The sequence below is a fragment of the Heliconius melpomene genome, chromosome 20, assembly GCF_056956725.1.
Source record: "Heliconius melpomene rosina isolate 202511_hmr_F chromosome 20, ASM5695672v1, whole genome shotgun sequence".
In the NCBI taxonomy this organism is placed as follows: domain Eukaryota; kingdom Metazoa; phylum Arthropoda; class Insecta; order Lepidoptera; family Nymphalidae; genus Heliconius; species Heliconius melpomene.
The window spans coordinates 2959881-2986021 of NC_140408.1; the positions used below are offsets into that span (position 1 = coordinate 2959881).

General features: G+C 33.2%; 4 protein-coding genes across 8 annotated transcripts; 1 reads left to right on the forward strand and 3 right to left on the reverse strand.

The window, feature by feature from the left end:
• Positions 1-779: 779 nt before the first annotated feature.
• On the reverse strand, positions 780-16703 carry LOC146527542 (uncharacterized). 5 transcript variants are annotated; one of them, XR_014879158.1, is made up of 9 exons: positions 15557-16703; positions 12778-12963; positions 12184-12688; positions 11835-11891; positions 7391-7521; positions 6397-6719; positions 5459-5575; positions 3524-4315; positions 780-3481 (listed from the first exon to the last, which is right to left on the reverse strand). XR_014879158.1 is itself a non-coding variant. In XM_085204454.1 (8 exons), exons 1-8 carry the CDS (start codon positions 15755-15757, stop codon positions 4219-4221), a joined length of 1596 nt encoding a protein of 531 aa, XP_085060580.1. In that variant the 5' UTR covers positions 15758-16703; the 3' UTR covers positions 780-4218. The 5 variants fall into 5 exon arrangements, 4 of the variants coding, with proteins under 4 accessions (XP_085060580.1, XP_085060578.1, XP_085060579.1 ...); XM_085204454.1 differs by having other exon boundaries at positions 780-4315; positions 5459-5557; positions 7391-7518; XM_085204452.1 differs by having other exon boundaries at positions 780-4315; positions 7391-7518.
• Positions 16704-16851: 148 nt separating this feature from the next.
• Positions 16852-18058, reverse strand: Sbds (SBDS ribosome maturation factor). Its single transcript, XM_085204458.1, has 2 exons — positions 17656-18058; positions 16852-17583 (listed from the first exon to the last, which is right to left on the reverse strand). The coding sequence occupies exons 1-2, from the start codon at positions 17784-17786 to the stop codon at positions 16959-16961; spliced, it is 756 nt and encodes a 251-aa protein (XP_085060584.1). The 5' UTR covers positions 17787-18058; the 3' UTR covers positions 16852-16958.
• A 122-nt stretch (positions 18059-18180) lies between these two features.
• Positions 18181-24514, forward strand: LOC146527544 (gametogenetin-binding protein 2-like). Its single transcript, XM_085204450.1, has 8 exons — positions 18181-18376; positions 18627-18817; positions 19058-19201; positions 20460-20739; positions 21351-21575; positions 22105-22386; positions 22732-23157; positions 23508-24514. Exons 1-8 carry the CDS (start codon positions 18287-18289, stop codon positions 23703-23705), a joined length of 1836 nt encoding a protein of 611 aa, XP_085060576.1. The 5' UTR covers positions 18181-18286; the 3' UTR covers positions 23706-24514.
• On the reverse strand, positions 24510-26085 carry LOC146527545 (3-oxoacyl-[acyl-carrier-protein] synthase, mitochondrial). Its single transcript, XM_085204457.1, has one exon. The coding sequence runs from the start codon at positions 25912-25914 to the stop codon at positions 24571-24573; it is 1344 nt and encodes a 447-aa protein (XP_085060583.1). The 5' UTR covers positions 25915-26085; the 3' UTR covers positions 24510-24570.
• Positions 26086-26141: the final 56 nt, after the last annotated feature.

Here is a 26141-nt window from a genome sequence, read left to right on the forward strand (position 1 = left end):
GCTGGCAATTTAAACGTGATAAAAAATATACAAAAAACAATTTTAATGTTAAAAAAAATGTTTAGTATACATATTAACAAATAAATGTATATACATGTTTTTATATTTTTTTTTCACCTCTGCCTCTGCTATTTTACATAATTTGAAATCAGTTATTTCTGAGAATCAGTTAGTTCAAATCAGAAAACCAGTTTTTGAAGATGATTTTTATGCATGTCCAGTTGATGAAACTATGTAAAAAACTTTTATAGATTCAAATTATTCTTTATTCAAATAAGACTATTATAATAGTTTTGAATTGTCGAATGAACTTATTATAAACTAAAAAGCTACCACTGGTTCGGAAGGCAGTTCTGCTGAGAAGAGCCGGCAAGAAACTCAACAGTTGCTCACTCAAAGTCAATGGTATAATTTTATTTTTACATTAACTGGCAGCTACCCTGCATGACATTCAATATACATTAATTCCATACATGTTTATCACCTAAATATTGTTGAGCAGTGTAATAAGCTTTACTTGTTAGTTTTTTTTTATATATACCTTAAATTGTGTTGATTTAACATTAAGATATTTATATTAAGCAATTACGTCTCTGTGGAATTACTGCCTTATTTATTATATATAATACTTTAACTGTTGTTAAGCTGACTAATTTGTCATTTTGAAAAGATAATTAATAATTGAAAAAACATATTAAATAAAACATTTTTCATATTTTCTGTTATTTAAACGCTAACCTAATTTTAATGGAGGTGGAAATGAAATAAAATACATTGAAATTTATATAAAAGCATTTATTTTAAAACAATGTAGGTAATATACTTTCTGATTCTTGGCAAAACAGTCTCACGTAAGCAAGTCAACATTTGGCCTCTATTAAGAATAAACATAAGACATTAACATGCGCTGCCACAACTCACAATAAATCAAACTGAACTATTACATAAATAACGATATAAAAGGACATATCAATATAAAATTATTCTGTATTTAGCGGTTAGTGTCGCATCTCAGTTGAGCAATCTTAATTTGTTTACTGTTGTAAATTAGTCTAAATTAAGGAGAACTAACATTACTAGAATTGACTCACAATATCAGCGATATATAAAAAAACCATCTACCATAGCTTAATAATAATGTTCACAGACGCAGACATTACAGTCCACAATGAGTTTGTGGTTATTATAGAATATGATAAAATTTGAGAATAAATGCACAACAAAAATAGAATTCAAGTCGCCTTTGTCTTTTATAATTACAAAAATATTTATATAACAATTTAGAAATTATCATAACAGTTTCTTATAAACAATTTGGAATAATATTGCACGAGCTCAAAGCTAAATCATCGTGTGCATATCATCAATATAAATACTATAAATATAGCAACAAACCAACACAACTTTTCATATATTACATTTATGACTCGAATCACATTTTCACTATAGGACGACAACTGACTATATATTATGGACCACAGATAGGTTCATCAGAACTTTTGAGTTCTAATTATATATATTATCAATCTTATAATATGTTTACGTACGACGTCAACAAACTCTACCGTTGTCGACCTATACACGCCGCAACCGCCCAACGTAGCCGCCTTTCATATAATTATAATAAATCACAAAACGAGTCACTTTAGTAATAGTGTAAACAATAAATCTAATAGTTATACATATTTAGATAAACGACCTAAAATTAAATGGCGACTACGCCGCTCGGTTCACATCACGCCCGAGTGTTGATTTGTTAGAAAATATGACTTTCACAGCACAGGAACAAACACATTCTGGACTAAATAAAAATCTGAAAATGATAACAACATTTTTCTTTTAAAGACTAGCATTTAATTTTGGCACAACACCGTCCCTCCGGGCGGCGGCTTCATGCTGATCTCTTATATACAATTGTAGACGTATTGCTCAGTGAAAATATACTTAATAAAATATACATTTCATAACAAGGGCTCAACTCTGCATCTAAATATTACGTAATGCAAGCGAAAATAAGCCATAGAATTTTTAATTATATTTGTGCCCAATGTTGTCATGTTCGATGTATCGTTTCTTACTAAATTTACGAAACCTTAAAAACAGTGACTGATTTCATCATTCACCGCAAACATGGACAGCTGCCATTACGATAATAAAATGCAAAATAATGTATATTTTAGTAATAAAAAAAATATATATATTATAAATAATAATAGAAAAAAAATCTTAATTGAGTAAATAAATTCTCTGTTCCATTATTGCTCATTCAGTGCTTGTTCAAGCAGAGGGTAAGCGAGGAGCAGTCGTAAACAATAAACTAGTGACTACCCTGTCAGGTGTTTTGGCATGGCTCGCCAGCTCGCTCGTGGTTTTCAACTCTGCCTCGATGAGTATTTTACCGCAACAACATTCTTATACCGAACCGTACATACCTAACTCTTCCCTGTATAAATATATTATTATAGTCTTGTAAAAGAAACCTTTAAACCTCATAGGTCATTAACACTACGCGACAAATTACAAGAGCTTTACGATATGACATATCGCTACGAGTTAACTTATCATTTGGCACTAAATTAACATATTGCATCTCGAGCGTCCGTCACATAAGTTCATATATACTTAATATTTTCGATAAAATTTTTTCATTCGCTAATGTTATAATTAATATTTATCATTTTTTATTAAAATTTTTCTAATTATATAAATCCATTTGGGGCGACGTTACCTTCCCGAACGCGCCATTCACTCGAAGTAAACATAACGCTTATGATTGAGCAAAACCCGGGCCATCCCATGAGAGGGATGACCATAAATAGTAGACAAATTAATGGACAAGACTTTCGGCAAGTAGAATTTGGCAAAATTGAGCATTAAAAACATTCGATTGGCATCGTGGAAGTAGTGTGGTAACTGCAACTTATACATACGTAGGTACGCTCTCAGGACGACAAGCAGATATGTGAGTATTCGTTACGTATTAATTGTTCGAGACGCTAAACTACTAACTGAGTATCATTCGAATTCACTAAATATCATTATATTTGCGTTCTAGTGTTGCGCTTAGTTAAGTATAGCGTGTGTAGAAAATTATTCTAACGCTACAGTGTTCGATATCTGCTCGTTCCTTCAATAAGATAAAACTCGACTAAATAGTACAAAATTTCGTAAAATAACGTTGATATGAAGTTTCATATGTGACAAGTAATTATTATGAGGATTCGATCATCGTTCAAAAGAACTATATAAATGATCATGGACTTTAGAGAATTCAGTTATTTACTAACTACGTTATAACAACACGGTTAAAATAGTATTTAAAAATTAAAAATCTTTATTATCTTTTATCAAATAATAGTTATTGCTTAGTTGATATGATAAATACATCCCTGTGCAGATGTGCAGAGAGGAATTGACGCCGCACGGGGTGCCACGTGGACCCAGCAGACTCCTCGAGAGCCTTCGCAAGTCCCTCGGGAACCTTCGAGGGTCTCTCAGTAACCTTCGCGGATCCCTCGGGAACCCTCGTAGCCCCCGCGAGCCCCACGCAGGCTCCTGGACCCCGCGCCCTCGCCCCTCGCCCGTACCTCTTACGCGCGCTCATTATTACGATATAACTCTTATAAGTATTTAAAAATATGACTCCATTATAACCATCACATCACAGCTCTCCGAAGACTTTTCAATTTCCAACCTGACGCACTCCAAAATAAATTCTTTTTACATTACATCTATGAAACGAAATGACTATATAATATAATCTAAGTTAGTTCTAAAATTATGCCATTTTGATATATTCACTTTGCGATTGCAACGGTCCCTCGTTCAGCACTCGAATGCCTCATATAAGAAGATTTAAAACGTAACGAAACTATACGACTAACATTACGAAACGATATAAGCGATCGAACGACTAAAACGGACGAAAGGGTTCAGAAGTAAGCGGCAGTGTTACGCGAATATTCGTGCAAATAGAACCTAACTACAGAACATGTCTTAGGAACCTGATAAATTATTGCTATAGCTGCGAGCGCGCCTGGGCGCCCGGCGTCACGAGATAAAACCTTATCAGTAGCCGATAGAAAAATATCACCTAAATAAATACGATCTTTCACGACGACCAACGACCACCCGCGACCACCCACGACCACCAACGACCACCCACGACGACGGCTGTCGGCACAGTTCCTCTTTTTGGTAAACTACAACACGCGCGCATCAGTGCGGCGCGTCGCCCTCCTCGCCGCCCCCACCCCCGCTCCCTCCGCCACCCTCGCCCGCACCGCCACCCGCGCCTCCGACCTTAGCCCGCTCGCTGTAAACAATTCATCGTAATACAATAACTTACACCTACACATGAAAATGTTATTATAAATGTTTACTGCAATAATATTTTGCATTATAATGAATTTTGGTTACTAAAATCCGGTAAAATTTTCAAAGTTCCAGCGTTGTAAGGATTCACAGCTTTTTTAAATTTGCATTACTTCCCTCGCTACTGCGATGAGTCAAGCTGCTAATATCAAGTGATGCAGAGTGGTTACGGGCATGAAATTTGAATGGTTATTTTTTTAGCTTTATTCCGCATATAGGCAGCAGGGTGGGCAGAAAGAACCTAGTGATAAGGCACTCCGTTATCCACTTTCCGTTGAAATTTCGAAGACGACGACGTCGGTCAAATGTATATATAAAATAAAGGATAGGGCCCATTACACTGCCTTGTGGGATGCCTGTTTTGATTTCGAACAGGGAAGTTCTGTCTTCTCAGTGCTTAGCGTAAAATGCCTTTGATGAAGGTAGGACTTTAAAATGACACAATAATTCACAGCGAGGATTTAAGGAATCTTATAAAGGAAACCTTCGTATCACACACAATCAAATGCTTGCGATATGTCTATAAATGCTGCAGAGCAATATATCTTGTGTTAGTATGCATTATAAATTTTGTAGTCGACAAATGGATATCGCGATGGACTTATTCAACAGTTCCTTGAGCTTCGCGAAAGAGTGATGGGCTGAAATTGACATTATTTTTGGCGATGTCCGGATACATACGTTTCAAGAGAAGAATTTCCAAGATCTTTGACAGGCAGTAAGCTTATAGGACGGTAAGGTTAAATATTTTCTAGGTTTTTACCATGTTTGGGAATGAGGATGATCTCGAGCCCTTTTCCATTGAGTAGATACGAATTCTAATAGTAAATTGGTGTTGAAAATCGCAAAATAACCAGATAAGGAAGTTCTTTTGTTGTAAAGTCAAAGCCTGGAGCTTTGTACAGAGAAAATTTCTTTATAGCAGACCTAACCTTTTTAATGGTAAGCTATTTTATTGATAGTGACCTCTGAATGTAAAAATATTCCTTGATACGTCACTACAAAATAACGCTTTTCGTTAAAAATTAACAATAGGTTAATACATTAATTCATATCATGCTACACAAGGAACACTGCGACTCACAAGTGCGCGTAGGCGACAGGCGGGGGCGGCGCGGGGGGCGCAGGCGTCGCGTCGTCGGGCGGGCGCGTGGCCGCGCTCAGCAGGTAGTTGCTGGACTCGCTGAAACAGTTCGACAGCCTGCTTCAAATTGTATTACTGCCTCTAGTGCACTTACAGTGTGTTCAATTATACATTCTTTTTCAAATTGAAGTTTCCTTTTTTACCTTCAGCAGTTACTTTTGTAGTTGTCTTCATATAGCAGGGTAGGCAAAGGGAATATATATATATAATGAAACTCTTTAACCTGTTAATTTCCCCCCCAATTTTCGAGATATTCCGTACTGAGAAGCAAACTTCAAGTAGGAATCAAACCTACAACTATCGCGTTTACAATTAAATGTTGTAAATAGAATCAGAAATTCTTCTTAATTAATAATAATTTTGCTATTTCAAGCCAGTTCTGGCTCAGTGGCGCAAGCGTCCAACTATAAACGTAATAGGTTACGGGTTCGGGTTCCACTGAGAAAATTATATACTCGTAGTTTATTTTAATTTCCTCGCTGTGGTAACGAGGCAAAGCGCGGCGTTGTGTTCCACCGCTCAACACGATATGCCTCCAGCATTAGGCGGAAAGTAGTGTACAGAATTGTCTTATATACCCTCTGCCTATCCTGCTGTATACGAGCTACAGTTAAAGTACTAACTTTTAAAACAAATTAGTCAAACAAAAATAACAATGCTATCACTATAACAACGCTACACGTAAACTTTTACAAGTACGGTTTATCGTAAACACAAGTGACCTTAGCGACCTCACAAAAACGAATATGGATAAGCCCCATTTGCAAATAGACAATAGTGATTTGTAAGCAATTAATTTTCATATGAATTCAACAACAACTGGTACAACAAACACAACAGTTAAGTTGTATATAACAAAAATTGTATTGTATAATCACCTGGCGGTCCTCATTCTTAGTGCAGCGCAATTTTCCTTGCATTTATAGGCAAGAACTTGCTTTATGCGGCTGACTTCGACGTCGGGGAAATGCCTGCTAACGTACGATATGAGCGCGTGGACGCGGCGGCGGTCCAATGGCGGCTTAGTGGGCCTCGCTTCCTGCCCCGCTCTGGACCATCTCTGGCCCGTGACTGAACAAGTAGCTAATTCCATCGGAGAAAACAAAGCTGCCGCCAACCCCCGAGTGACTTTCCTATAGTCCCCCCATTTCACACCCCGCAGGAGTTCTTCACGTATCTCTACACCTTCACCCAACTTTATCTGAAGAGATGAATTTAAGTTAAGTATTTGAGACGTTTTTTGTTTTCTTTTTAAATGTTTGTACTAACTATTGTACTTAAAAGAATATATCAACAGATGTTGATATAATAAATAATGCCTAAAAAATACGTACGTTGAGTTCTGAGACTGTTGACTGTTGACGCAATGCCTCCGGAAATCGGCAGAAAGTGGGGAACGGACTGTCCTAACACTAGGTTCTCTCTGCCTACCCTGCTAGTGCGCGGGATACAGCGTGAAAAAATATAATAAAATTAAGCTTGTCCTTTTTTTATTAAAATTTATTAAATTAAATAAAATTATCTCGCTTTTACCATCATACCATAGCCAGAGAGATCTTACTGGACAAAACATTCCGTTTTAGGCTTTCCATTCAATTTCTTAAGTCTGCGTTTTGTCTTAACGAAGCATTCAGCCGAGTCGCAATCACACACGCAAACACGCATTTACCATCAGACATTTTACCACTGCGTCTAAATGGCTTCTTTAGAAAACGCGTTATTCCAAATTCAAACTATAAATCAAATTATTCTAATCAAATTTGGAATAACGAAATAACTTCCAGTTAAATTATTTCGTTATTCGAAATTCAAATAATCAAAGCAGCGGCGTTTGTATTTTAATTTATTATTAAAAATTCAAACAACTCTTACAAGTCTAGGTGCCGGCGCATTCCGCTCGTTCTCTCGCTTGAGCACAAACGGGAGAGCGCGACGATGTTGTTCAAGCCACACCGCGTCCGGTACAGGCCGCGCGCGCCTCCCGTCCCACCGACCTGCACCTGCTGGTATACGAGTATATTTATCCTAGAACTTTTATATTTAATAATTAAAAATAGTAAAAGAAAGTCCCAAAATAAAACAAAATATATAAACTGTACTTTAAAATTTGTGTATAATCGCGTTTTTATTTACTCGAAAAAAGGACAAGCTTTTGATCCAAATAATTTATATTATGCTTAATATTTAGAATTTACTGTTTTTTTTTATTACCAATTGAAATTACCAAGTGTATGTAAAATTTAGATTACTAAAACTAAAGATACAAGAAAATAGTTTTAAATTATTTATATTCTATAACTCAGAGTAATATTTTAACCCGTAATCTAAATAATATGAAGGGACTTTTCAATGTAATTTTAACTCTTACAAATAAAATTAGGGATACATTTATTTTTATTTTCACGTAACACCTTTAAATATATTTAAATCCATGCAAATTTTTTATAATTAAAATGCTTTTTTGTATGTTTTACAAAATAATTAGATATATAATTTTTAGCAACTTAAAAGTATTTAAGAAGTGAATCTTTGATTTTGAATAATGTAAAGCATAGCTTGAAAATATAACAAAAAACTAAACTACATAAACCATAGGCATTGTTGCATCCATTTATCTGAAAAAATACTTACATGTTTTTATCCTATGTTCGGTAATATTTTAATGAACACCCTACAGTTTAAATTGAAAATCAAATTGTATTCGCAATACTTTATTTTTTTTATATTTAGTAAAAAAATTACAATTATTTATGTACACATAAAGGTTTTATATTCTGTACAAAGCGATTGCACAGACGAACATGATTAATATGTTTCTAGTATCATTTCACATTATTGCATGGACCATAGATAATATATAAAGGATCTATAAGTACCTATCAAATTGACTATTTATTGCGATCATGTATAAAAAAAAAATATTGTTTAATAAGTATATATGTATATGTAAATATATTTAAATAATCATTATATAAATTGTATGTGAATTCATTTCAATGGCACTACTTCTGTAAGCCATACGCAAATATAAACTTGTAATAGGTACTATGTATGTATACATTATTGTAGAAAAACAAAATGGAAATCATGTCAGAATAAAATATTTATAGAAAAATATACTTATGTTAAATATGAAACAGTTAAAAGTAGGAATAACTTGGCTTGCACGTTAAATACAATTAATAATAAGATTTTAAACAACTGAATATTATCATAAAAGCTCATAACAATATAGTATTTGTATCATTTTATAGTAATAATAATATATTAACAACGTTATCGTCGTGCTGATAAAATGTCTAAAGTAAATTTCTATTAATTCTGACGAGATTAGAACGTTTTGAGATTCTTTTATAAACATCATTGAGTCAGAGAAACTGCGCCTTAAGTTAACTTAGTGTTCGAAATATCTTTTAGAAAAATTTTGGAAGTGCTCACCAAAATACAAATCTAATACGTCGAGTACATAGGCAAATATTTTAAATATATTTTTTTATTTATTTTTTTACGTTTTCTGCAATACGTGTAATGTATTTGGAATTATTAATAAAATTTTACATCCCTAGAAATAAATACAGACAAAAATTTAGAGATCAAGAGTAATATAAATTAAAGATGAGATCTAACATTATTCAGATATTTTTTAATTATGATTTCATTATAGATAAACTAATATTGTAATTCACAACCCTAATCATACCTTCGACATTACGACGCTCTTAAATGCAGATATATTTTTTTTAATGACTAGAAGCGTTTTAAATGGCAAACATCAACTAAAATATAAATCAGTCGCTCGAACCGAATACGTAAAAGTAACGTACGAATTGAAACATAAGCTAACGCACCTATCATGTTAAAAAACGGTGCCGATAAAATGATAACAGTAAACAACTATTATAATATTATGTATACAATAATCCACTGGATACGTAAATCTGAAGATATCAAATATTAACTGTAACACGTGTTTGTAGAAACTATGAGACCGGGAGCCGTCCGATCACTCAACAATATAATATCTGTTATAGTGTGTAAAGATAAAACTATCGTGTATAAAAATATCACTATTGTTATTGTAGTCAGCACTAGTTCGACACTAAAAAACGGACACGCGCGTCCCCTCCCGTCGCGCGCATTATAAAATATTGCTCTAATATGAAAATATTGAATATTCGCCAAGATGGCGGCGAGAGGGGGCGGGGGGCGCGAGAGGAGGCGCGCGCTCGACGCGGACGTGTATAATGTAGGTGTGTATATGTAACCTGTAAATAACTATGATAAATCAGCACCGGTTGCAACAAATGCTTCAACAACGATCAGTCTATTGTCAGAAAGGAAGGTGTCCGAGGTGTCTCGACGAGACTGCACCAAACGCTATTGTATTATAACTGTTAAATCAAAACTGTATATGAACGTAAGTTTCCGTTGGAGTCTCGTTGGTACGCCTCGGTGTAACATTGAAAGGCACGCAATAAGCGGAGAGGTGTGACGGCGACGGGCCCCCGGCGACGCTCCGATCACAGACTAGATATATCTACAGACAGTCTTCTTTATAACGTTAAGCCACATCTTTACAGTGTCACCTAACGACTATATACATTCTCCGATAGCCGCTCGATATCGTCGACTAAGTCGACATATATAATATTTATTTATGATACTTCGACTAATATTCTAACGACACATTGTAAAATCGAATCTAGACCATTAATATACGCAAACTAATATTTTATTTCAATCAGATTTTTAATCTTTCAATATTTTATATGGTTTTTTAAAAGCCATTTCAAGCAGTATTATTTTTTATTACTTATGATCAATAAGTGAAATAGAATTTCTTTTCTAATTGTAGATATAATTTTATATTTTTATTATGAGAGTCATTCTGAAAAGTCATGAAATATCTACAACGCACGTTCAAAAATGGATAATCACGTACGTTCGAAATTCGAATTTACAATGTGCTAGTGTTGCATGTGTGGGGAGGGTGTGTGTGGGGTGTGGGTAGTGAGTGTGTGTGTGAGAGAGCGCGCGGCGCGGTGCTAGCGGTGCGCGGGCCGCAGCGCGGGTATCGGCGGCGGCTTGAGGCGCGCGGGGTGCTGCGCGAGCGTGTGCCGGCGCAGGTACAGCGGCGTCTTGAAGCAGCGCCCGCATGTGGCGCACACCACCGGCTGCGCCTCGTGGATGAGCCGCACGTGCTGGCGCAGGTTGGACGCGTTGGAGTAGCGGCGCCCGCACTGCGCGCAGCGCACGCCCGCCCCCGCTGCCCCCGCGCTGCCCCCACCGCCCGCCACGCCGCCCTCGCCGCCCCCGCCCGCTGCCAACAACACCACGATCGCACTGCGCCCCCGCCGCCCGCCGCCCGCCCGAGCCACACGCGTACGCACCCCTACACTCCCTACGCCCCACGTAATCACTTTACCGGGATTCTACTATATTTGAAACAGTTGTATAATATACAGTAATTTTTTATATCAAAATTTTACGTAATTACATGTGTTAATGCAATATTAAAACTCAGTTTTGCATATTTCTCATGTAACATTTAAAATATGATGGAAATAATCAAACGATATTTAACTAGAAACCCGATATATAAAATTACAAATTCAAAATGTTCTTTATTTAAATAGCCCTACTGACTCCCACTAGCGGCGGTGCGGAGGGGAGGGGGGTGTGGGCGGTGCGGCGCGGCGGCGGGGGCGCGACCCGACACCCGCGCGCCGAGCGCCTGAGCCCGCGCGCTCTCTACGTACTACCTCGTCTATGTGACGCACAACGTAGCAGGGATGTTATGGAGCTACGTAGCCGTAACTGAAACTACCGGATAAACGAAATAAAAAAAACTATCCGTAACCGAGGCCGATATAAAAGTTTCGTATAATTTCGGATACGGGCAATCTAAATGAGATTTGTTACGACATGTTTCTGAATTTACCTGACCTCTACACTAACGCTCAGTACAAAGCAGTACGAATAAGTACGAAAAAATTTTGTCAATAGAAAAAAAATAACACAATCTTTAAAATATAAAATTTTTAAAAAAATCTAACATCCGTTACCGAAATTATCCGTAAATATCCAATTTCAAAATAGTTTTAAATTCGCAACCAAAACCGATACAATATTCTTCTTAAATCCGTATCCGTAACTAAATCCCAAATGTTACATCCGTAACATCCCTGCAACGTATACTCGTATATAGTTACTATACACTCTAAGTCTCTGCTCGGGAGGTCGCCGGGGGCGCGGCTGTCCGAGTCGTGTGCGTGTGAATGATATGACGTGAACGTGAATTATTCAGAGTATTTACCTTCAGAGTTCTCGTCGCGCAGCTCCGCGTTCATACCAGACATGAGATCGATGTTACCTGTTCACATTATTTTTATAAATATTTATTTTATATATGGTTCACCCGTAATTTATTCAATAATTTTATGTAACGACAGGTATTTTAGCATTTATTACCCCTTTAACTATTATTTTATATATTTATCAATAAATAAATAACATATTTTATCAAACTGATAATGTATTAGTTAGCAACAACCAATACAATGTAAAAATATATATAACAACAACTGGTATCACCCAATTTAAATGCTTAAAATGTTGTTCCTCAAGGGACAAACTGTATTGTTATATGTAATACCACAGGCTACCTTGTAAAGTGGCAAAAGGATTCGCCAGCGCGTTGTTCTCGTTGTAGTATATAGGCTGGAAGGTGGAGCGCTCCTCGTCGCTGGCCTCCTGCTCCATTACTTCCATTTTGGGCTCGAGCAGGTCGGTGGCGGTGAATTCCTGACACTTGTCCGCGCCCTCCGAGTCCCCGGGGTCCATGAGTATATCATTCTCATCATTGTTAATTTCAGTTGCTTCGAGATCAGTTTTCACCCTTAACGTAGGGTAGTTACAAGTTTGGTTATAGTCGTCATTATTAGGCCTCATTTGACTAGAAGTTTGAAAGGAAGCTTCTTCGCTGAGATTGTTTCTGGCAACATCGGGAGAATTTCTCTCGGAACGGCGACTCGCATTCTTGTCTAGGTCATCGGCAGACGTCGATTCTACGTTTTGGCTTGCGGCTTTGGAGGAGGAGGAGGTAGAATGTGACGGCTTGGCGCTGAGCAAATTACGTAATTGAGAAGGTGGCGACTTTCTGTTCACTTTCTGTAACCAAAATGAAAACGCAAACTCTTATAAAAGTATTGTGCTTATATAAATAGATAAGAACTGCTTATTATAAACAAAAAACATACCTTATCATTATGTTGCGAGCAATCAGTGAGCCCCCGTATCTGCAACGCGTCCGCAGTACGCAGGAACGCGCTTAGCTGCGCCTGTGCAATGTTCACCTGGCCCACGTACATGAACTGGAGGAGGGCGCGCACGTGCGACACCTCGCAGTCGCGCATAAATATTATAGGATGGGGGCATGGATTATTCTGGAAACAATTAGATGTAACATTTAATAAGGAAATCTACAAATTTCTATTATCATATATTTGATAAACAGTGATGAAAAAACAGCTCCACAATTTTTCTTGTATAGCATGGTAGAAGAGAGAGAGAGAAAGTAGTGTTTAAACATTTCGTTTTCACAAAGATTTGTATTTAATATACTCAAAATAATTATTTTTTCTCCTCTTAGATAAAACACAGCATTAGGAAACACTAAATAAGCGCAAAATAGAAAGAGTAGTGAAAATTAATAAAATAAAGTAAAATCACATTGATGCATAACAACTAGAGGGAAAACAGTAGGAAGTAATTTCACAATGGACAATGGCTACACAATCACTGACCATACTTCTTTTTTTATTGATATAAATCAATAAGTGCAATATAATAATAAGGTTAATTGCTTCCACCTAATGAGTAAGTTGTGACATATGTTTTACGGATCTCTATATTTCGAAATTAATAATTTATAGCTAGGATTAAAAAATCAATCAAAATCTATCATGGTAATATAAAATATTTACATATACAAATAAATTAAATATAGTGCATGTTTACAGCAAAATTATTACTTATTTAATAAAATTAATTAGTTTTCTATATAATTGATTTTATCCAAAAAATACCATAGTAATGTGTATACATTGAAACCATAATTTGTGCATTATGTTTAGTTTCAAATAAAAAAGATTTGCCTTCACAATAAAATCAAAATGAATAAAACTTATTAATTTAATTTATAGATTTTATAGACTTTAATAGGTTGGGACACTGCATGTTGACTGGAGGAGCACAATGCCAAATTTGGTAAGGAAATAAAAATTAACTATACCTCCAAGTCTAATTGAAGATACAAAAGCTCATATCAGAATTTGCCATTATATCATAATATATATACTTTTATCAAAACAAATAGTAAGCTGTGAAGTTACCCAATAGGGATTTTGATATAGTTTCAAACTAAAAAATATTTTACCTAGTTAAGTTACAATTTGAAAATTGTTTAGCTAAAGCTTTTGAATTATTCATCAATACATAATTATTCATCCTTTAAAAAAAACAACAATCACTGAGCTACCATCTCTTATCAATTTTGTAACAGGTCATTGACAGATCTTGATAATAATATGTAATGTCAGCTTTAATCCTTAAGCAGAGTGCCGAATGAAGTTAATTTATTATTTATTAAATTTATAATGTCTCATTTCATAATACTATTTATTTATAATTAAGTAATATATTACTATAACGGGATAATAAAATCTTTTGGTATATAATTTCCCTTTGCCTGATGGTATGGTGGGTCAATGTTATTCTCACTATCCAGTTAAGGGTTAATTTTAAAAACAATTTACTTCTAGATGTATGTCTACAGTGTGTGGCCACTATCACTCATAAACCTAGCAAATTGTTTATTTTAGCTTTCAAGTATTATCTACAAGTATTTTATCTCTTATAATAAATAGTCATATAGCTAGCAGAATGTTGTAATATTGACTTATGTTTAATAAATCTAAGTTTATATATTACATTGTAAGTGTACTATACCCTATGGTACAGACATATTATCTCAATTATTTGTGTGAATGATATACTAAATTTACAAATGATTTTGTTGACTAACATAACTAAAATAATGTATATTTTTGTTATTTATAACAACATTTAAAAATAATCATACCTATAGAAGGGGACACTTAGTGAAAGCCACTGTTACGCATGTCATGACTATCACTTAGTGATTAATTTGATAAGATATAAAAAATAAAATAGTGCAATGAATTATGAAACATAAAAACTACAGCCCTCTTATTAAAATGTGTATGAAAATAAAATTATTTGTAATACATGAAAAGTAAATGTTAATGTCGATTGTAGTTAAGTAGCTAAGGGCAAAGATCTTATAATACAGTAGTGATTTCATAAAATGGTGGTTAATTGGCCCATTTATAACTGTAGCACATAAATCAGAATTCTACAAAATTATTTCATTACTGTGTATAAAAAGCATAAATAAATCATTGCAATGCAAATTTTAGGTTATTTTAAATTATATAATGTAAAATCATATATAATTACCATATATACAGAATTAATTAATTGTATTTTTTTTTCTTGTTTATGTTTTAATAAATAAGCAATATTGGCTTTCATCTATCTTCTAAATTTTCCATTTTTAATTAATACTATTTGTAGCTTTTATTAATACTGTGAAAGCCACAAAACTGTCACTTTAATATTTACATTCAAAACTAAAAAGGTAATAAATTTAATAATGTAATAAATTTTATGTGTGGAAAGAATAAAAATTATACGATAATATATAGAAAGGTGTTTTAATATAAAAATTTAAAGTTAAACAAATAAATGGAATATTGGCGCCTGAATAGCAATGAATTAATTAGAAATTGTGAAACAGAATTCTAAAGTAGGTACAAATAATGAAATCACGAATACTTAACTGGATCGCGAGACATGGCATTTGTAAGTAGATCAAGTGTTTTATACATAACAACTTTCACTAGAGTCATTGTAATGGTGACACATCAAAGTGTGGGGAGTGAAAGATGGACTTACTTTAAATAATTCCTTGAAATAAGGACTACAGGCCGAAAGAACCACTTTGTGGGCTTCGAGCCTGTGTCCCTCGCATGCCAGGGTGACATCCACGAAGTCCTCATCATCGCGCAGTGCCTCGAATTGAGAAGTTATATTTGCTTGAAAATTGTTCCATCTCAAACAGAATTGCTGGTCGCCACCCAGTTCTGTACCTTCCATTACTTATAGACATAACTCGATATCCCTGCTCATTTAATTGGTTGATAAGATTAGTTAATTATTGAAAATAAATATATCACAGTAACTTGCAATTTCAGTCGCCGTCTGGCCGAAAATCTTGAAAGAAAACAATCAATAAAATCTCGTACCAATATAAGAAAAATAAAACTTTTTAATTTGTCATTCATTTGCTGATGGGTACATTCACTTCGACGTTCCTCTATACGTTACAATTTATTACCAGTTTCATCGCTTAACGCTAAATTATAAAATATTTTTATCAATAACGTTATAATTTATATATTTTTATGATATAACCTTTTTTTAATAACCTTTTCAAGTAATCAAAATTATAAAAAAGCAGACAATATATTTATATAATCATTGCAGTTAACGAAATAGCTATTTTAATTTAGTTTTTATTTAAATAAAAAAATAATTGAGATTACTTATTTAATATATTTTAATGTTTAATTATCTTATAATTATACTGCGAAATTGTACAATCTGTTAAATTACAGACCAAATACTATCCACAGATGTTTTGTATTCGAAATTCTTCAGCAGACAAAAAAAACGGAAATATTGTTTATGGTATCATGTACATAAACATGCGGACACCTACGCATTCTTCCAATTTTATCCCATCCCATGTTTACATAGATGAATTACAATACCTATAAGAAAAATCAAGACAAATCAGAATACAATCTGTTAATTTAACTATACAGATTATAAATAATGTATACATTAATTTGAAAATAATTTCATATTTGACATGTGTAGGAAGGGGAGCTGAGTGGTTCGTGTCCACCCCAGAAATTATATTTACAAAAAATTTGACCCAAAAAATTAAAGAAAAACAATATTTACACGAACAAATCTATGTACAATTATTATTTATCTACACTAAAATTGCATGTTCTTCACTATAAAATACAAAGAGTATCTTATACAAAAATAGTAAATGCACAATATATATTATGCAATTTTATCTTTTATTGCGAAATAAGTCTATATTAGATATGATTTGGTTGGTGATAAAAATACTATAATAAAATAATATAGTTTTACATAGCAAGTAATAAAAGACATTTCTACAATATTTTTTCTTAACAAAAACATTGATGCCAATATAAAAAATGTTTAATAAATATTTCTGTTTGGTACAGTTAATTTATAGATTATATTTTAAAATTGATTATAATGCTTGTTCTCCTTCAATCATTTCTTTTAGGTTTAATAATTCAAATTGTCCACTGCCTTTTGTATCTGTCCTGATCATCTCATCTAATGTTCTAAAACTGCCAGGATCGATGAGGCATATTATATTAGCTGTGCCAGCTTCCCAGTTCTCTTCCTCAATGTTCATTGCTAGTTTGACGGCTTTGTCCCTTGTCTTCCGAGCATCTTTGCCACTTAATAAAATTCTTACTCTCATTTGTGCTCTCTCGAGAGGTATTTCACTTTTTATCAAAGGTATAACTTCAAGGGATTGTTGCTTTGCACTTTTGTTAACATTTACTGAGAAATGGATATCTTTCATTGCCTTTTCTATGATTGACACTGGATATGGTCTTTTAGTTTCAGGATTTACACATTTATCTGCAACAGTAGTAGCTATATCTTTAAAAAGGGAATCAATTTGTGAATGTCTTTCTTTATCTGATACTTGAAGTTCACCCTTTTCCAATATATCTTTACATATTTCTGTAAGATCATCTTTACCAAAGACCTTAACTAAATCTTCTTTTTTAGCAACTTGACCTTTTGATACATTTGTGAACACAGTATGAGTTTGTAACACTTCATCAATATCCTTTTCCCTAAAAAATTTTTTTTATTAATTGTATATTTAGATAGAGTATAAACACAATATGTAACAAAGAAATACTTACAACTTATTTCTCCATGACAATACTTTATTCCTATAACATGCTATCTCGAATCTTTTACCACCTTTTTTTAACCTAACTATTGCAACATTCGTTAATCGAATTTGATTAGTAGGTGTAAAAATTTTAGACATTTTTGTAAGCTTCTACGCTTTTTTTTTCAAATAATTTACAAGTATCGGACAGATGAACGATCCACTTTGATAATTGACAACAAAACAAATAACAATTTTTGTCAATTTCTTCATTCTAATTTTGGCACTACTGAGTACTGAGCACCTTTGGTTATATTATATGTGTTCTGTGGTTCTGTGCTACTGTGTACTGATATCTGGTATACAAACTCCAAAATTGTTTAAGCATAAGTTCAAGTTGTATATGATACAAAAAAAAATTTGAAATGAATAAAATCTGAAATATATAGATTATACAATGATAATAGAATAGAATAATAAATCATAATATCGAGTTCAATTTTATTTTATTACCTATTATTTATAGTCTATGATTAACATATGCGAATTTTTTATCTTATCTTGACTCGACGTGTATTTCCTAAAGCTAGCCGTCATCAGACGTCATTTTGTTATATTTGTATATTTTGTCGGTAATTTTTATGTGAACAATCATAAAAATGGCTAAATTAGTCGATATATATAATTGTGAGAAGGAGCCAACAATTAAAAGGCGACAATTACCACTAACTATTTACGAAAACTTAACTGTAAGTTACGAAGTTGCACTTTGACATTACCTCAAACGTAGATCCATAGTAAAAGATTAAAAATAAACTAATAGTTAGAAATATTTATACTTAAATAAAATGAAAATCAGTTTTCTTTAATCACTTTCCTTGAAAGTTGACATGTTCTCTGCATTGTATCTACTTTTGTACTGTCTTATGACGTCGCAATGTTGACCTTATTTTCTGGAAATATTCTTTGTTAATATATTAATTTTATTATAAATTACAGATGATTATGGATTTAAATACTAGGGGCCTTATTTGTGACAATCTACAAGTTAAAGGTCGCGAATATGAACAATTTCTGCGCAAATACAGAATCCTTACGACAGACGAATTAAAATCGGCACTTAGAGTCGACGCTACGGATATATTTAACGTTTTAAATCAAAGCATTCCTTGTGTTGGTTGCCGAAGAAGGTTAGAAGATTTAAAATATATAAATATTTCTATATATTTCATTATTATACATGTTGAACATATCATGTATAAAAAAGAAAATTTAATACCAAAATACACATTAGACTTTGTAAAACAACATTATATTAGTAATAAAATAGTTGTTTTTATCTCAATACATAGGGGTTTAAAGTTGTCATAACATTTTAAGTTTCTTTCTATTTTGTACATTTCCATTAATCATCTTTTGTTTATTTGCAGTGTTGAACGACTTTTCTATCAGTTATGTAAATCAGGACATCCAACTTTAGATCCTTTAATTTTAACACAAGATGAAATTATGACAATAAAAGAAGATAAAATAACAAATCCACAGGCACTTGCAACACTTTTAAATGGGCACAGGCAAGTAAATGATTATTATTAATATAAGTAATTAAATGGAGGCCATTGTGGCGCAGCACTTTAATGTGATGGTTGTGGGTTCAATCCCCACTCGAGGAAGTGAAATATTGATTTATGTTTATATTTCCAATTCTTCACTCTGGTGTTAAGGCGGTGAGTTCTGCCACTCAACACGCAATGCCTCCTCAATTCAGCAGAAAGTGGGGAACGGAGTGTCTTAACACCAGGTTCCCTCTGCCTACCTTGTTCTGTGCGGGATACAGTCTGAAGCTGATTTATTTTATTTATTTTAAGTAATTAAGTGTTATGCACAAACATGTGTAATACTTTATTTTATATAAAAAAACAAACATCACTGAACCCAATACTGTTTTGTACGTAAAACAAAGCCAATTCAATGACTAGTGGAAAACAATATTAAAGTGGCTATTTCCTACAGAGATTTCCTACAAACTCGGATATTAACAAAAAGAAATGCAGACTATTCAAAATATTATTTGTGTAAATTTCACATTTTAAAACGAAAAAACAACAGTTTTAATAACAACTCAATCTGTGGCGCATAACAACTCTTTTAAAAAAAACATGACTACTTATTAATAGTATTAAAGGTCATTGAACTTTTCATATGTAGGTAGTGCAAGGTATGAATGCAATATTTAGTTTAAATATTCTTATAGCTCCATACCCAAAGGGTAAAATAGGACCTTGTTGCTAACACTACTGTCTATCTATCAGACAGCAGGCTGTATCTCATGAACTATGGTAATAAAACAGTTGAAATTTTCACAGATGAGGTATTCTTGTTTCCACTATAACAAATACTAAAAGACATAATAAAATATATATTTAAGGGGGCTCCCATAGCGACCAACTCACTTGAACTACACAATTATTTATTTATAATACACTAAATTATGTTTGTGTGTATATTTTATGTTTACAGTGCACCTCTAATGTGAAAATTTCTCTAACTTTGTTATTATTTTTTGATTTTGATACATACTATCAATCCCAAAAACAACCTCTTGGGGGTAGGTTTAAATAGAATTTGTTAGAAATGACAACTTGCATTTATTTGAAAGTTTTGTAAAAATTATAAACAGTAACAAATTAAATATTTGAATCATATGTTCTGACTAAAAAGTATTCAATATAAGTCCATGTTTAATTTTAAATTCTTAATATTCTGTGTACTCTATGTAAAAAATGGCTGTATTTAACATACTTAAAATTATAAAAATATCTGTATTTCTAGCACTGGCATAGAATGCCTACAGCTAAGTCAGTCACGATGGAAGAAATCCCAGCGTTGTACACTCCATTCCTTAGAGGCTGGTACAGCTCGAGGTTGGTCAAGCTGCGGCTGGGGTTGGGGTGCTTGTGGATGGGGTGGGAGAACTGCGTGGTGCGCCGCTTGGGACGCAATGAGACCTTGTGCGAGGGAACATGTCACACTAGTACATTTTAATACCCTGCATGATACATTACACAATTATTTAAGGAAACACAGATTTTGTGCAGATTGTAAGACTAAGGTTAGTAAAATTTGAGAAATTTCATAAGCCTAATTTTATATATCCTTTTTTTTAAATACAGTAAAAGTTAAACTTTTGATTATCTAAGAGATCATTCTTACTCTACAGTTTTATATGAAATACCTAATTTTTGTAGGAAATATATCTTTTTATTAAATGACAATAAAAAGTTACACTATAATATTTTAAAAATATATTAATCATTTATCAATATAAAAACAAACAATATATGTTGTGTTAAAATAATGCAAAATGTTTATTAAAATTAGATTTACTAAAGATAGTTGTGAAATCCCTTTGACAATGAAGTGATTTATGATTTAGATAATACAGACTTTATCACTTAATATTTTATACTAGTGTAAACAAAATAAGATATGTGGTTTTAAAAATTTTAAAGTGTTAAAAAATTTTAAGGATAGAAAAGATCATAAAATCTTCCTACTAAATGTTATCAACAAAAAAAACTGTTGACAATGATGGAATAAAAATTTCGACGCATCTTGATAAAAGACATATAGCTTAGTGATCAGAGTGCATGGACGGTTTCCAATAGGTGGACGTTCAGATTTTCTAGAACTTTCTATAATATATGTTTATATTTTTGACAGGTATTAAGAGCTTATCAGTTATTAGTAGAAGAGAAAGAGCCACAGAAAGAGAAAGGTTATGTTGGTGCCTTATATGGAGGTATCAAGAGATGTTTGTTAGACAAACATTTACACTTGCAGGCCAAAACTGATTACATAGCGCACCTTATAGCCAGAGCTGAACCAGAGCTGTTTGGTAATCATAGGGAACGGCATGCCGTCACATTAGAAATTGCACAGGAGGAGGTAAGTATCGGATTATATTAGTTTGATTTTATAAAGTACAGATTTTATGCTACTTAAAACTTTTTTGAGATGCTTGATGATGGTTGAGGATTTGGTAACTCTCAAAGTTGAATGAATGGTGTAGCGATGAGTTTGCTACTCAACACGCAATCTCTCGATTAAATGTAGTGTGTACAGTTAATTTACATATTTAATTGGTCCGAATTATGACATTTATAAAAATATATGAATATAAAACTGCCATACTTTGTAATTCCTTAAAAAGGACTGCTATAGTGACTTAATAAATAATGAATCTTTCTTTACAGTACAATATATTGTTTATACACTAAATTAGCTTTAATTTTAGGCAACTTTTGACTGAAAGGTATAAGCAAAAATTTAATTTCTAATATCCATCTGAACAACCAGTAGTATGTCAAGCCAAGTCGAAGTAAAAAAAACCAGATCGTTACATTTAGCATAGCAATTGTGTGATTTTCTCCTCTGGTCCCATAAATAATAATTATCTTGTTTAATATTTTTTCAGGTCTTAATTTGTCTCGGGATATGTATATACGAACGTCTACAGCGCATCTCATTGAGGCTCCGGGAGGAAGACGGCACATGTCAAACCTTAGCCGCCATTGGAGTTGAAGCTTTATATAGGAAATTTGAAACCGCCGTTGAAATGAAGAGCGGCGTCACCAAACTTCAATTGTTATATGATGAAATTACACAGGAGGAACTCTCGAGACAGCAAAGGAAAGAACAGAAAAAACTCAAGAAACGCAAGAAGAAGGAGCGGCAGTCAATTGAAAGCAAATGCAAAGTATATCTAACTTTAAACATTTAATTTTTCTCATATCAAAGTATTTTTTACTATATATTAAGCTTGCGTGTAAACGTTACGGCTATGAGTTCCATTCCCGTTTAGGTGAATGAATTATTATCATTTTCTCTCTGACAAGACAAAGCATGGTATTCAGTTCCCCCACTCAACACCTAATGTCTTAAAATGTAGGACAGAAAGTAGGGAATAGAGTGTCTTGATACCCTCTGCACACCCTGATTGTAAGGGGTACTGCAAAGCTAAAATATCATAGATATAGCAATGTATGGTGAAACATAGTTCTACGTTTTTTTTATCCAAATGTAATTGTATGGGTTTTTACAGGAAGCTGATTCAGAAGAACCTGAAGACAAGTGCCAATGTAAAGAATGCTTGCTGGAGAATCGTGATATACCTACTAATTTACTATCTACTCTCAACTATAGCCAGTGTTATGATGTCATGCAGTCTAATGGTGAAAGTTGTCAGTCATGTCAAGTCGATTACACTAGTTCTCCTAAGAAAGATAAAATTAATGGCAAAGAAGTTAATATATCACATATTGAACACTCACAAGACTGTGGATATTCATCTGGTAATAATGTTTGCTGTGAAATAATGTCTGGTTCATCGTCCCTCATGAGTTCCCCAGAAGGCTCGGAGGTGGCATGTTCTGAAGGGTTCTGCAACCATGAGAGAGGCGACTGTATGGATACCAAAATGGATAAGATATCTTGTACTGGTTTTACACTTTCTCTCCAAGAAATGCTGGTATGTTATTTTCTTACTTAATATAACTATGATATAAATATTAATTTTAAGTCATTTCTTACTAAACAGTCTGGTAAAACAAAGAAAAGTGCACAACGGAGTATCTTAACTCTTAGGTGTGAGGCAAAATCAATTTTTTTAACAACTTCTTTATTATCTATGTATGTTAAACATATATGCATTTGCTTATTTAAAAGTAATATTTTTCACATATGATTTTAGCCAATTCTTAGCAAATTCAGAATTGGAAAAATCTAAATCTGGCATGTCTGTCTTTTTATCCTATTTGCCAGTACAGTTGTTACAGAGACTAACTAAATTTTGAAGTTTAATTTAAAATTTAATCATAGGACACATGTTCATCAGATGAAGAGCAAGACACCAGTTATATTCCTATAGAAGATGTTCTAGAATTTAAGTCCCGAAGAAACATAACTGAGAAACGGCAAGAATTGAGACAAAATCTAAGGCAGAAATTTGCTCAGTTATGTGTAAACACTCCGCAGACACAGGCTGTAGTTTTGAAGCAAAACAAACACCCCGCTTAATTTACGTCAACATATGTTACATTCAAACTGCACATGTCTCTACATCAAATGAACAAAGCATACAAATTATTTATTTATACTATTTTATTTCGAATCATTAGAAAACAAAAAAGATAATCAATTTATTAATGTTATTATTGCTTATTTATTTATATTCTTTATCTATCATTATTAATTATTTTAAAGGCTTAAAATAGTAGCAAAATATATGTGTAATAGAAATTGTTTAATGCATTCATTGGGCACCTTTGCCAAAACAACCAAGTCAGATTGGATTTCAGATTTCACTATTATAGTAAGATTTTGATATGAAATTTACTTTGTACTCCAAATATCATGTTCCTGTTATAAATTTAATAGAAATGGTTCATAGATTGACTTAATGACTATTTGAAGATTATAGAATATTTGAAAAAGGTGCTTCTAGTATATATACATATATATACATTGATAACATTTGTATATTGTAATGGCAGTATTCTAACTGTAAGTAATACAAAATGAAGTGCATGTTTGAATGACTCCAACTGCATATGATATAAATTAATGGACTGGAAGAAACCCAGCATTTAACAAATATTATTATAAAATGTTAAAGCTTTGTAATAATGAAATATAGTAGCATTTTGATCAAATCTAATCAAATTTTATTTTCATGCTTTGTGACTCAATATAATATGTGGTACACAACAGATTATTTTTTGCTGATGCTTAAACAGCAATAGTTAAGAGTTACCATGGCGTGTTTACCATCATTATAAAATCTGGAAACATTTGTAACTCAGTTTAAAATATACTATCAAGTCTAAGACATTTTTTTATTTACTCTTTATTTTTATTTTACAGCTTGTAAAATATTTGTTATTCAAATGCTTGAAATACAAAGTGTCGCATTTGTTCCACCAAAACCAAATGAATTTTTTAATGCTATCCTTCTCTCTTGGCCCCATTTTTGTGGTATATTAGCTACATGATTTAAATCATCCATAGGTTCTTCTAGATTTATAGTAGGTGGTATGATTCCATGATGACATGCCAAAATAGTGAATACAGCTTCAAGGTTACCAGCTGCCCCTAATAGATGACCATGAGCACCTTTGGTAGAAGAGACCATAACATTTTTAAAATTATCACTAAATAAAGTCTTTATTGCTGTAGATTCAATACCATCACCTACAGGTGTAGATGTAGCATGGGCATTTATGTATGAAATGTTATGGTTCTCTATACTACTATCTCGTAAAGCTCGCTTCATTGACAAAATAGCACCACTACCATCTTCTTTTGGTGTGGTAATATGAGAAGCATCTCCAGACAATCCGTAACCTAATATTTCAGCATATATTTTTGCATTTCGTTTTAAGGCATGTTCATATTCTTCTAACAATAAAACCGCAGCTCCTTCACCCATTACAAAGCCATCTCTTTGTTTATCAAAAGGCCGAGAAGCCTTTTGGGGTTCATCATTAAAGGATGTGCTCAATGCTCTTAAGCGACAAAATCCAGCAAAGGCTAATGGACTGATGCAAGCTTCAGCACCCCCACTAACCATAACATCAGCATCACCATTCCTTATAAATCTAAAAGCATCACCAATAGAATGTGCACCAGTGGCACAAGCTGTGGAAACAGCATGATTAGGACCTCGAAAACCATATTTTATACTTATGTGACCTGCAGCCATATTTGGTAATATCCTAGGTACAAAAAATGGGCTTACTTTATTGTAACCTAACTGTAATGCTTTATTCGTTTCACATACATCTTTAAGATCAATCATTCCCATCCCTAAAGTAACTCCAGTTGCTTCTTTATCTTCACTAGATAAGGGAATCCAATTACCATCTTTTAATGCTTCTGAGGTGGCTAGAAGAGCTAAACAAGTAGCAGGGGCCATCAGCCTTAGATTTGATTTAGAAAGAGCTTTTGTTATTTCACTATTATTTTCAGGAGGTAGCACTGCTGCAATCCGACAAGGCAATTTAGAATATTCCTCATCTTTTAGTGCAACTATACCACAGTGACCTTTTAAGAGATTTTGCCAAGAAAGTTCTAAATTCGTTCCTAGTGGTGACACTACTCCCATACCTGTGACCACAACTCTTCGTTTAGGAAGAAATTTTGAATATTTACGCAACTGGCGAAAGGATATCATACTGTTGAAAAGGTCACAGCACAATGTTAAAAATTTAAAATTACCATTTAACATAAAAAATATATATATTTATTGTCAAAATGTTTAACAATAATATTTTTTAAGTTATTAATACACCACCTAGATCAAGTATAAATTAAATACACAAAAATAATAAGGATAAATAACTACTAATACTCAAAACCTAAATTTACATTTCATAACATTGATTTCAATGAGAAGAATAACTAACGTAAGCACAGAACACATTTACTCACTGATTTACTTACTGAACGTAAGAG